Source organism: Epinephelus lanceolatus, chromosome 10 (genome assembly GCF_041903045.1).
Source record: "Epinephelus lanceolatus isolate andai-2023 chromosome 10, ASM4190304v1, whole genome shotgun sequence".
NCBI classification, from domain to species: domain Eukaryota; kingdom Metazoa; phylum Chordata; class Actinopteri; order Perciformes; family Serranidae; genus Epinephelus; species Epinephelus lanceolatus.
In genome coordinates, this window is record NC_135743.1 from 6,126,203 (window position 1) to 6,138,728 (window position 12,526).

A 12,526-nucleotide genomic window follows, 5' to 3' on the forward strand; every position below is an offset into this window, starting at 1 on the left:
AAGCCAGACCAGGTTGGGCAGTGGCAGTACAATCACAAGATCAGCGATTTAAAACATCATTAGGAAACAGATCAATTATGAACACACTTAAGCTGCTTTATTGATATACTACATATAGTAGGCTTAATTCACACATCATTGTTGTAGGTTGATAATTAACAGAGATAGTCTAAGAGCCAGTTTATCTGATTAGTGCCATTTTGCCATTTGTTATTGTCTGAGACAAACCTCCTAACAAAGTTTCACCAACTAATGACCTTTCTGATTGACTAACGTTTGGTCGACTATCAGGGGGCAGCCCAAATAAAGACACAAGTTAAAAACTGAAAACATGATTCTTTTGTAACTCCACATTCTTTGTGTTTAAGTTTAATCGAGTGTGTTTTGATCCAGACCAACATGTAAGGCTCTTTTAATGATTTAATTCTATTTCAGAGACACAGACACAGCAGCAGGCAGTGACAGTACAATCACAAGTTCAGCATTAAAGAGCAGTCTAAAACAGCATTAGAAAACAGATCAATTATGAAACACACGTAGGCTGCTGTGATAATGTTTTTATTATAGTAAGCTTAATTCAAACATGATTCAAACTGGTTTACCAGAGATCATGTAAGAGCCAGTTTATCTGACTAATGCCATATTGCTATTGTCTAGGACAAACTTAGCTCCATGTTGCACACAGTTTTATAGGTTATTTATCATGCAAACAATCCAGTTGAAGCTAAATGTATTATTTTGGTTTGTCTGAGTCCATATAACAACACTGGCTTCATTCTTGCTCTTTTAAAGTGAATCCAGGAAAGAGCCATAGACCTCCACCTCACACAGGGAGAGGTACTCCGGTCTTCCAGGGATAAATATGTTAACATAGCGGCCTTCCATCCCACCATTACAGTTGAATTCACGAGTAGCACCTGATGGGATGCTTGTAATCAGGGCACACCTGGTAGAAGAAGCAGAAATGTCTTAAGTAACTCAGCAAAGCCTGGCTGAAGGAAAAGATAAAGCTCAGTTCAAACCAAAGATTCACAGCCAGAGGAAACTGTTTCAGGGGGGAATTCTGAGAGCCAAGTTATGATGGCAGAATATGCCTAGATTTTAACATCTCTGTGCTTTTTGTGTGTGAATGAATCTATTGTTACTGATAAAAACACTAGTGGTATGTTATTTATCTTATTTACATGACAGCATGTCATTTCTATCTCTACATAGTCGCACATTTACAATTCTCTCTGTATCGCGCACGGCACTAATGGAGCGGAGCCTGTGTTGCGTCCAAGCATTGTCACGTAAAGAACAAATTCCAAAGAATTCTCAGTAGGCGCTCCAGCCAGTGTGCTACAGAGTGACGTTCATTTACCGGAGGCATTTTATATCTGGCTCATTTTTGGAGACTCTGGTGGGGCAAATTAGACTGTGGCAGGCTGCCATAGTCTTGTCAATGTATGGGAAACACTACTTAACTGTAACCCAAGGGTTCTCGTCCACCTTTTTATCCCATTTTTTGAGAGCACATGTGAATGTGGGATGTTTCACATCAGCTTGTAAAGAGGTGAATATCAGAAAGCAATATTTTTTGGGCACAATTAACCAGAAAACAATTACTTTGATTGTTATTAGTTTACACTGAGTGTATTTGTCTATTACAGTGACTTTGATAAGATCAGACCATATTTATGGATGAATTGTGTACAAATGTAGGTTGAAGAAAACACGGTGGAAATCCCACAGAGCAAAAAGGACTCCCAAATATCAATTTCGGTATAGGTTGGACTGTAACATACAATCTGCTGTAACAGAGATTGGAGATGTGGTGTTATGATCAGAGCTTCAACATTTTAATCCCAAATAACTAAAGTATTTGGCACCAAAGAAAAACTGAAATTATTCTTCATTAATGATTTCCATTTAAATTCTAGTTTAAAGACTTTTTTTTAGACTTTGTAATGAACAGGCTGTACACTACCTGGGGTTGTTGTTGCCGTTGTTTTCGAGAGAATCTCCGATGCGGATCTCAGCTCCATTCAGTCGTTCCCAGGAATCAACTCGGTTGGTGACTTTAACAGAAAACACTTTTGTGGGTCCAGGCAGAACCAGTCGCCACCAAGGATTCATGTCGTTGTTTGTGTGACTGCAGGACCCCTTGATCCAGTTACCGTCATGATACCCATCAATGGCATTATATGGAGAGCCAGTTTCAAAGAGTGATGACTGTGAGGCTTTTCCTTGGATTGCCAGGTTTTCTCCTGCAAAAACAATAAAATATCAGCACAGATACAACTTTTTTATGTTTGTTTTCTCTGTTTTGTTTGTTTTGTTTTGTGGAGTTTGAAAGATGTGGGCTTCCCCAATCAGGGAGGGTCAAAGCAGAGACACTATTGTTTTTGGCATCGACCCATAGTGGGCATTATCTTAAACAAATGTAGACCATTTGTAATCTGACTCTGGTAGGTCCTGACTCTAGGGAGATCCAATTCTACTTTCACCACTTGAGTACTTTTTGTATTACTTAATTTTTTTTAGCTGCATGCAGCATGCAGGCCAGCCCTCTAAACACAAAAGTCTGTCCATGAGTGAGTGATAAAGTTACACCATTGGTTTGAAGTGAGTGATGACGTTAGTGTTGGTGTTTTCCCATTGGCTATTACTCTTTTTAAATGAATAGGTGCTGACAGAGCAGTGGACACTGGCGGTAGACGTGCAGATTTCCGGTTGGAGGAAGGTTCCTTCGTGTTCTTCTGCGTCTTCTTCTTCTTGTGTAACCTTGTGTGTATTGGCGGTTAATACAGCATTACTGCCAGCTAGTGGATTAGAAGCACATTACACCTATAATGGGCTTTTATTGGGGAAAAATAGCTCAAATGTGACCCCCAGTGGTAAAATTAGGTATATAATTCGATATATCGGTTTGGTTAGATATTTGGCTTTAAATCAAACCGGTTGGAAAATTTTCAAACCTGCACAAGCCTAACTGGCGGTCCTGTGTTACTGTACTACTGTACTGGGGCATGTTAGCATGGTGGAATTAGCAAGCTAGCCAGCCATTAGGGGGTGTAATGATCCATAGATCTGGATCTATATATTGATTAAATAATCAAAAAGACACTGGTTGAAACTGAAGTGAGTATTACACGTTACAATGTCGAAACAGGTGCTGACACAATGACAACTCTCTGCTATTGAAAATGGCGCCGACGGGATGTTTTACAGACTATTGTTATCAGCAAAACTTGGCTCAAATAGTCGCAGATGGTCCACACCCAGAGCTGAAGAGGGGAGAGTTGCATTATAACAAGCAAAAAAGAACGTGATCAGTGGGAACGGCTCCAGAGAAAGCAGGTCCCTTCTGCTCTATGACTGTGTTTACGTGTACTGTTCTTGATTTTAATATGTATTTACATGAATGTTTTGGTCTGGACCACAACCACGGGACCAGCACTGTAAGGACTCATTGTTGCTCAACATTAGATACATGTATGGACACAGATGGAGCCTTTTATCTGTAGTCTGTGTTCATTTTGTCCCTGTATGTGCACGTCTTTTGAAGTCTCACAGATACAGATGGAACAGAGCAGTACCACTGGAGACCATGGGGCAGTGTAGTGTAGTTCAAGGCTTATAATTTCTTCTACATATTACACATGTATATATCTTCTATATACTTTCTGTCTGATAATAATAAGAGTAATTTTGGAAGTTCTCTGCATCACTAAAATCTGCTGCAGGTCTTGTGGGACCTGCAGGCAGAAAGACCTCTGATCTCTGTTATTAAGCCACTAGTAAGTACCTATATAACACAGATACACAACACTGGTATTGCTCAAACTCTCACCAGTCGGGGTACGGTACCCATAAACCTCCACTTCACAGAGTGTAAGATACTTCTCTGAACCAGGTAGATACACAGTCACGTAACGTCCGTCCACACGACCGCTGACAGTCACAGTGTATGACTCCCCTGCAGGGATTGCAGGAATGGTACCAACCCTGAATAAGCAGCAAAAATGGAGAAAGCAGCTTAATAATGATGTTCAGTATCTATTTTGGAGTTTCCCAGTGATGCAGACAGAAGTGTCCTACTTAAAGAAACAGGTCTGTTGTGACTGGGCTGACTGGACTGAGGTTGAAGGTAAAATGTGGTGATACATAATGAATGGAGCAGATATGAAAATAATTTTAATTTCTCTGGAAGAAACAAAGGTACGAAATAGTAGCTCTACTTACCATTTCTTTCATTTATATATATATGTGATATAAATATGTTAATACATATCAACATGCACTCACAGTGGGTTAGAGGCACCACTGCCTTCTAAAGAGTTGCCGATGTGAATCTGTGCCCCGTCGATCCTTTCTGCACAGCAGTCTCCTCTGTTGGTGATGACGACGGAGGTGACGGTGTAGGACTCCAGCAGGTCCACTCTCCACCAGGGGTTGATCTGTTGTGCAGTGTGGCTGCATGAACTTAATGCATGATTGGAATCACAGTTTCCATCAATGGCATTGGAGGCAGCCGAAAAAAAATCGGCGTAGCGGGATGACTGAGTTGCTTTTCCATGCAAGGCCACATTTCCTGTTAAAGAAATACACACATTTTTTAGCTCTCAGCTTAACATTGACTAATGCATGCTAATATAGCCTTAAGCCTCTACCCTCAATCAGAGGTGAGGACAGGGTTACAGAGGTTTGTTAGTTTACTATTTTCACAACCACAAATTTCTTGAATTTTCAAACTTGTAGTCTTCAGTCTCATCTGAGTCTTGGGAAGATGGTAAACCAAAAAAGGGTATCGTCATGTTTGGACAACGGGTTTATTTTTGATAGTCACATGCTACAAAAAAGAAGCTACAAACGTGATTATTTCAATGCCTGAACATTGTTGTGCAAAAACATAATTACCAACAATGCAATGTCTTGTAACTCTATGGGTTTTCAAGCAAAAAAAAATACAACTTGTGTTTTCTTTTGTAACTGTACATTTTTCCTGCTCCACACTCCAAGCTAGTGGTGTTCTCTTATCTGTAGGAACAGTCTAACACATCTAACTGGCCTGTGTGAAATACTATGATAATACAATAATTGTTGTCATATTAAACTATAAATGTTATGAAGCATATATAAACATATTTTAACCATAAAATCTAAACAAGTTTTGGACCTTGTCCACATTAGTTTTGGGATCGGCTGCAGACTGACTTGGCAGAGATGGCTGCCATCTTGTTTTTATGTGGATTAGTGTGTTGTGCTCTTGCTACCACTACAAGGCACAGAAAAGTGTCCACAGACGAGGACAAAAGGTTTAACAAACCCAAAATGTAATGTCCTCATGTGAGGACAAAGGATTGCAGGAGGTTGTTGTGATTTGTGTGACATTTTGTCTGAACTTTGTACTTTTGTATTTGTTTGTTGCTACGTTTTTTTTCTTTCTTTTTTTTTTTTTACTTTAGTAATGATTTGATTTCTAATAATCAACGTTTTTTGTACTGTCACAACCTGCAGATGAATATTATATCACATTGCTGAAATAAATTAGAACTATAAAAAAAAAAACAGCCGGCAGTAGGGGTGGGTAAAAATATCGATTCATCAATGCATTGCAATATATTTTTTCACAATTCAATATCGATTCAGAAAAGCCTCTGAATCTATTCAAGCCCCTAACCAGTAGGGGGCGCGGTGAGCAACACCTCCGCGTGATTCGCGTTGTACGGACGGAAGCCGCACTGTACACAACAACATGGCAAGCAACGAAGCTAGTAGCAGCAGCATTAAGTCGGTGCCTTCAACTTTAAAATCAGACGTTTGGGGTCACTTTGGATTGAAATGTAAACCCGGAACAACACAGGTAACAGACAAGAGTCAAGTCGTGTGTAAGCTGTGCCAGGCAGTACTAAAATACTGCAATAATACCACGAACCTGCGCAACCACCTCAGCCGACACTATGCTGACGTTCTGCAGCAACCTGTGGCTAACGTTAAACCAAAACAGATGCAACTCGACACATCCTTTCTGTGCAAACTGCCGCCAAGCTCTGCCCGTGCACAGAAGATAACGGAGTCTGTGGCTATCTTCATATGCAAGGACCTATGACCGTACGTGTCGTGGAAAACGCAGGTTTTCAGAAGATGCTACACGCACTCGAACCACGATACGCCATACCAACACGCAAACATATGACTTAAGTCGCCGTCCCGAAGGTGTACACGGAGGTAAAGACAGCGGTTTTGGAGTCGTTGAAGTCGGCAGAGAGAGTGGCTCTTACATGTGATGGTTGGACTTCCAGAGCGACTGACCCCTACGTAACGAGTGGGCATTACTGTCAAATGTTCTGCAGACCAGAGCCCTGCACGAAAGCCACACAGGGAGCAATATAGCAAACTTGTTGACAGAGGCAATAAATGAATGGGGATTAACGGAGAAAGTACCGGCAGTTGTCACCGATAATGCCGCCAACATACTACTTGCTGTCAGTCTCACTGAGTCATTGCATGTGGGCTGCTTTGCCCACATACTCAATTTGGCTTCCCAGGCTGCTCTTAAAATCCCTGCAGTCGCACGGCTTCTCGGCAGAGTGAGGCGCATTTCCACGTTTTTTCATCGCAGCACCTTAGCCAGTCATGCACTCAAGAAGAAACAGATGTTGCTGGACCTCCCACTACACAAATTAGTGACTGATGTACCAACGCGTTGGAACAGTGCATTAGACATGCTGGAAAGATTTTTGGAGCAACAACCAGCCATCTCCGCTGAACTACTTGCCCCTGAAGTACGAAAACAGGAAAAAGATCTGTGCACCCTTACAGAGGCAGACATAACAGCAGCAGAGGATGTTGCACAGGCTCTGAAGCCACTGAAGAAAGCTATCTTGGTGATGTCTCAGGAAGGTACCCCAACTCTGTCTGTCATCGCACCCCTGAGAGCAAGACTTCTGGAGGAGATGCAACCAGCCCCCAATGACTCCGTGATGGTGAAGGAGATGAAGTCTGCTGTGCGCCAGGATCTCCAGAAAAGGTATTTATTGTTCTACACCATCATGACATTGTAAGGCGCATTTTATTCACGTAGTTGTTTTTTTTACTATACACTATCAACGCCTTTTTATAATAAATACATGACCATGAGGAAAAAGCTGTATTGTATTGTGAATTAATTTTATTATTTTTATTTCAAGATACATGGGCCTGAAGGACGAACTCTCCTTAGCATCAGCTCTGGACCCACGCTTCAAGGCACTGCCTTTTCTGTCTGATGATGAGCGTGAAGAAATCTTCACGCAATGGATTTGAAACTAATTGTATAACTATAAAATTATAAAGCTATTCTTTATTAATGTGATTCATTTACTGTTTCAGCAGAGTGGACCAATAAATGCAGCATACAGTGAGGCAGGTGAGGTGCTGGAGCAGCAGGCAGAGCCAGCTGATGACCCTGGACCCCCATCAAAGAAAGCAAGGGACTCTTGTGCTCTGGCTGATCTCCTGGGGAACACATATACTCCAGTAGCAGTGTCCAGAACCGCAAATGACAAGGCATTAGATGAGGTGATGAGGTACAAAGAGGTAAAACCACTGCCACTCTCCACCAATCCACTCAACTGGTGGAAGGAACATGAGGGGGAATACCCCCTTTTGTCATGCCAAGCTAAAAGATACCTCTGTATCCCAGGAACTAGTGTACCAGCTGAGAGGATCTTCTCAACAGCTGGTGACATTGCCACAGCCCAGAGACGTGCACTGAAGCCTGAACATGTAGACCAGCTGATTTTCTTAAACAAAAATCTACATGTGCACATCTAGTATGTAACCAGAAATGAAGGCACTTAGTTCTGATGTGTTATTGTTCAATAATGTTATGTGAGTTATATCACAGTTTCAAGAGGAAAGTATAAGTATAATTTAAGTTTACATGCACTTTACTGTAGTTTAATACAGTACTGTTGTGTTTTTTGTACTCCATACTCAGCATAAGTAGTATTATTGTTAGTGATGGCCGAATGAAGCCTCATGAATCATTTTCTTTATTTTCTGAGCCCACTAGATGGTGCTCTTGGTTTAAAGAGAGAGGCTAAATCTAAAAGAATGGAAATCTGGTTTTTGTTGGGGAAAAAAAAAAGCGCCATCTAGTGGGCTCAGAAAATAAAGAAAATGATTCATGAGGCTACATTCGGCCATCACTAATTATTGTGTTAATGCTTTGTATTCAGATGTTTTATTGCTCAGAATTGTTGTGTGAGTTACAACACAATTGCCAAGAGAAAAGAAATTCAATTTAAGTTTACATGCACTTTAGTTTTAGTACAGTACTGTCATATTTTTTACTTTTGTACTCCATATTCAGCAGCACACATACTATTGTGCTAATTCTTTATTGTCAGATGTTTTTGCTAAAAAAAATGTTATGAGTTATACCATGGCTGTTCATATGGGCATGAAAATAAACAAATAATTATTTTGAAATTATCAACAGGTGCTCTAATGAATTATTTGTGTATTTCTACTTATTACTGAATCGATATCGAAGTGTTTAAATCAATATCGAATCGAATTGTTACCTAAAGAATCGAAATCGAATCGAATCGTGAGGTTCTTTACAATACCCAGCCCTAGCCGGCAGTACCTTTACATTCATTTCACATGGAACAGTTTGTAACATGTATGATCTGCTATTGACCTGTAGAGGTGCTGATAGGTGTTTCCCCCAGCTTCCAGTCTTGCTTAGCTAGATATTCAAGCCGCAGTGTGTGTAAAAAAAATCTGGAAGAAAGTTCATGTAAGTAGGCTGGTGCTTGTTATGGTTGCTTAGCAACACTCTTCAAAGTTGGCACAATGATGTGGCATGTTATGGCTGAAATAATAAGAATAATAAGAATGAAGAGTTGAATAACAAGTGTGGCCGCTGAAGCATCCACATTAACTAGAAAAAGCAATTCCTGCAGAAAGTGCGTGTGGATGCGGTTCGCTTCAATGGCGTCTGAGTTCTCTTGAAGTCCTTACATATGTGCAAAAATGCTGAGTCACTGCTCTGAGTCCGTTTAGAGGGCTGAAAAGGACCAAGTGTGAAAACACCCTAAGAGGACAGAGTTTGGTTCATTTAGAAAGGACAATCTGTGAAAACACCCTTAGAGGACTAATCACAGAGGGAATAAAAGATTTCGAATAGCAGTTAGCCTCACAAGTAGATAAAATGTCACGACGCCCTGATGGCAACAGAGAAAATTCGCCTGCAAGAACATGTCCAGAGGAAGTTACAATATTTGTCGCTTTCTGGAGGATTTGTTGATTACAAAACAGGTGAAGTCGCTTTATGTCACTCGAGTGATCGTCAAGCAGATTTTAAGAGTGCTATTTCGACTGTTTATGTCTGTCAGTGTGAGGCTGTACAACCAGCAGATGATGATTCAAATGAAAAACACAGTAGGCTCTCAATCAAAGACTGATAAAAATGGCAGAGGGTGACAGGACTGACGGAAAAGGAATTTAATTTACAGAGAAGGTGAATGCTCTGTTGCTCTCCCTTTACAATAACTGCAGTGTTTACATAAAACTTAAGATGCTCATAGAAAAAAAATGTGTAGAGTAATATTGTATGTTAGCCATAATTTACATACATAAATGACAGCACCAGATGTGTGCTTTGAGAAAGGTATGCAACTACCTCTGGTGCTGTTTTATATTCCTACATTATACTTACTATAAGCAGCAGCTGAGCACGTCCCCAAGAGAAGCAGCAAAAGAGAAATCACTCTGTGCTTCATTATTCTGCTTGAGATAGATGAGAGAGAGAACTGTTAATAGAATGAAATGGCACTATTTGATGAAGACCCTGAAGAACAACACAAGATGAAAGAAAGATGACAGATCTTTGTTCAAATGATCTTGAATGAAAAATTGCACTTTTTGTTGTTGTTTAAAACCTTTTTTGCATTGTCACTCTTGGCCGCACAGAGTAAAGCCATGCAACGCTGACTTGTTTCTCCATTGTCATTGTTCCAGATTAGAAGTTGTCTGAAGTCGCTGCTCGAAATCTCAACATTTCCTTATTTTCTATATATTATATTCTTATTTTTCACAAAATAACAGGGGACTTTTATTGTTAAGAATCTACAGGAAATGAAATGTGTTTATCACTGAATTGGTGGAACTTTGTTAGCAGCTTTTCTTCAAGAAAGACAAAGTCTAATAGTCTAATAATATAGCAGGGAGGAAAGTGAGAGCAGAAACAGCCACAGTGAGATGTTGATGAAGAGCTGAAGACAACAGACCCTTACTTCACCTCTGCAAACAGCTCACCTGTAACAGGTAACCTTCTTTTATCTTAACAGCTCAGTGTTGATGTAAGGTGTGCAGAATGCAGATATAATTTCACTGGAGATGTATCAATATTAGTAAGAACTAGGTAATTTCGGTCAATACCTTTAAGTGTCAAGTACCAATACCCAGCCCTAGTTTAGAGAAAACATGTCCTTCAACACGAAAATGAAGCAAGACAGTGTTCACTGTTTTAGAATTGAACATACCCCTGCTCTTAAAATTTACCTCTGTACTTCGTTCTAAGTGTGAGTGAAATGTGTGCAACATTTTGGTAACATTTAATAATAGAGTCAATGATTAGTGTCATTTTTTTTTTACAAATAAAATACTTCTTACTGTAAGTACAGTGGAAGAAAACACACAAGGGAGGAACTGTTGGACTTTTTTAAAAAGTGTTAGCAGTAGTTTTTTCATTTACCTCAAAGTTGGCTCTTCTGAGATTTTAAATGTAATTCTTGATGGTTTGATGAATATAAGCCCTCATGAGTGAAACAGAAGACAAATAATTCATAATGATAATGAATAGATTAAATAAATAAAGTGAGAGAAATGTGGAGTGAAATGCTTACCCTGGTTCCTGATCCTTCACTCTTGGTAGCCTCTTCCAGACATGTGGTAAAATCCCTTAAAAACCGAGCTTTTATTGTAAAATCTTGCCCTCTCAGTCAATCATTCATAAATATTACATTCATCAAGGATCCAATCACGTCCCATTATGGAGTGTACGCCCATGCACTCCTCCTCAGTTCATCAGGGTTCCAGTGGTTATCAAAGGATACACCATGAAATATTCCCCAAAGGTCATTTAATACACACACATCTCACAGAGAGACGAGTGTTCTGATCCAGTAGTATCAGCTCAGTTCAGAGGGCTTTACTGTTGAGACTGATCAGAGTGTGTCTGAGAGGGGGCATTTTGCCTCAACACCAACTGACGAAGGGGACTCCTCTCTGGGCTCAGGTCTTGGGCTGTCAATATTTTCTCTGGGGGCACTTTTGAAAAGTCATGACATTAGTTTTCGTCATATTTACTGCCCAGTTCAGACAGTACTTTTCCACTATATCCAGCTGTTGCTGTAGTTCTTGTTCAGTAGGAGACAGTGGAACATGATAAAAATGTGTAATAAAAATCCTTACAAAGTGCTTCACAACACAATAAAATACATTATACAACAGCTAGTTTAGATAAAGCAATTTGATTGGACAGGAGGCATTCATGAGTGCTGATGCACAGTATAAGGGACCGTACACATGCTGTGTCTTTAACCAGCCTTCAAGAGTGCAGCAGATTGTATCTGAGGTTGTTAAGCAACCTTAACAAGCAACTGTATAACCTACTTACGTGAAATCCTGAGTGCAGAACTGATCTTCTTCCAGGTGCTGTTTTTAAGTGTGTATTAGGCCAAAAATATTGTCTATGTGACAGATGTAAAAATCTGGCAGCTATTCACTAAAATGATCAACTTCTTATATCTTATATCATATTTATCACAGACTGATATTTATGGAAGAAGGGAAAGATATCTGTCGGCTATGATTGGTTGTTCCTCGACACATGTAATGAGGTGTGCGCTGCTGCATATGGCGTGACGCTTACAAATGCATGCGTAATTGTGCTTTGCTGTTGTTTTATGGGGCTCTGGTGGCTTTCAGTTGTCTCTTTGTCTCTAATGTTACTTGGCTTGGCTTTCTCTCGCATGCATTCTTCGTACTTTTCTCTGTGCTGTCTCAAGTGTTGATATAGATTGGTCATGTTGCCGCAGGACGTGGCAACTTTAACTTTTTAAGTTTTACACAGCACGTCTTTCTGTTCAACATCGCCGTCCCTGAATCCAAAGTATCGCCACATAATAGACTTTGGGTTTTTTTCCGCCACCAACTCTGCCTTTTCTTGGCCGTGCTCATGCTCTTCTTCCGCGTCTATGTTGGTCACTGCTACACGCCAGGTAGTCACGTGACCACACATGCTGCACACACCAGGGCCCTATTTCAGTAAGCGGGCTCAGTAAACTCTGAGCCTAATCCCGATCTCCGGGTTGACTGAGCCTGAGCTGAGAAACTTTGAGTTTTCCAGAACAGCTGATCAGAATCAGTTCAATCAACTCTGAGTATATTCAGCCTGAGGAACGCAATTTCACGGCGAGCACCACATGCCATCATCAGTAGAGTGCAGATAACATGATTTTCAGTGGCAGAAAGCAGAAAGACACTT

At 40.4% G+C, this 12,526-nt stretch overlaps 1 protein-coding gene across 4 annotated transcripts; it reads right to left on the minus strand.

Moving 5' to 3' along the window:
- Nucleotides 1-542: 542 nt before the first annotated feature.
- LOC117266008 (uncharacterized) lies at nucleotides 543-11,030 on the minus strand. 4 transcript variants are annotated; one of them, XM_033640921.2, is made up of 7 exons: nucleotides 10,884-11,030; nucleotides 10,733-10,793; nucleotides 9,695-9,765; nucleotides 4,291-4,576; nucleotides 3,836-3,990; nucleotides 1,970-2,249; nucleotides 543-946 (listed from the first exon to the last, which is right to left on the minus strand). In XM_033640921.2, the coding sequence occupies exons 3-7, from the start codon at nucleotides 9,756-9,758 to the stop codon at nucleotides 787-789; spliced, it is 945 nt and encodes a 314-aa protein (XP_033496812.1). In that variant the 5' UTR covers nucleotides 9,759-9,765; nucleotides 10,733-10,793; nucleotides 10,884-11,030; the 3' UTR covers nucleotides 543-786. The 4 variants fall into 4 exon arrangements, with proteins under 4 accessions (XP_033496812.1, XP_033496810.1, XP_033496811.1 ...); XM_033640919.2 differs by having other exon boundaries at nucleotides 9,695-9,762; nucleotides 10,884-11,029; XM_033640920.2 differs by lacking the exon at nucleotides 10,733-10,793 and having other exon boundaries at nucleotides 9,695-9,762; nucleotides 10,884-10,969.
- Nucleotides 11,031-12,526: the final 1,496 nt, after the last annotated feature.

Excerpts from the sequence above, each read along its gene's own strand:
- LOC117266008 (XM_033640921.2), bottom strand. The coding sequence starts at position 9,758 with ATGAAGCACAGAGTGATTTCTCTTTTGCTGCTTCTCTTGGGGACGTGC. Across the intron at positions 4,577-9,694 it reads GTGCTCAGCTGCTGCTTATA|GAAATGTGGCCTTGCATGGA; the intron begins GTAAGTATAATG and ends TTTCTTTAACAG. Across the intron at positions 3,991-4,290 it reads AGTGGTGCCTCTAACCCACT|GGTTGGTACCATTCCTGCAA; the intron begins GTGAGTGCATGT and ends CTGCTTATTCAG.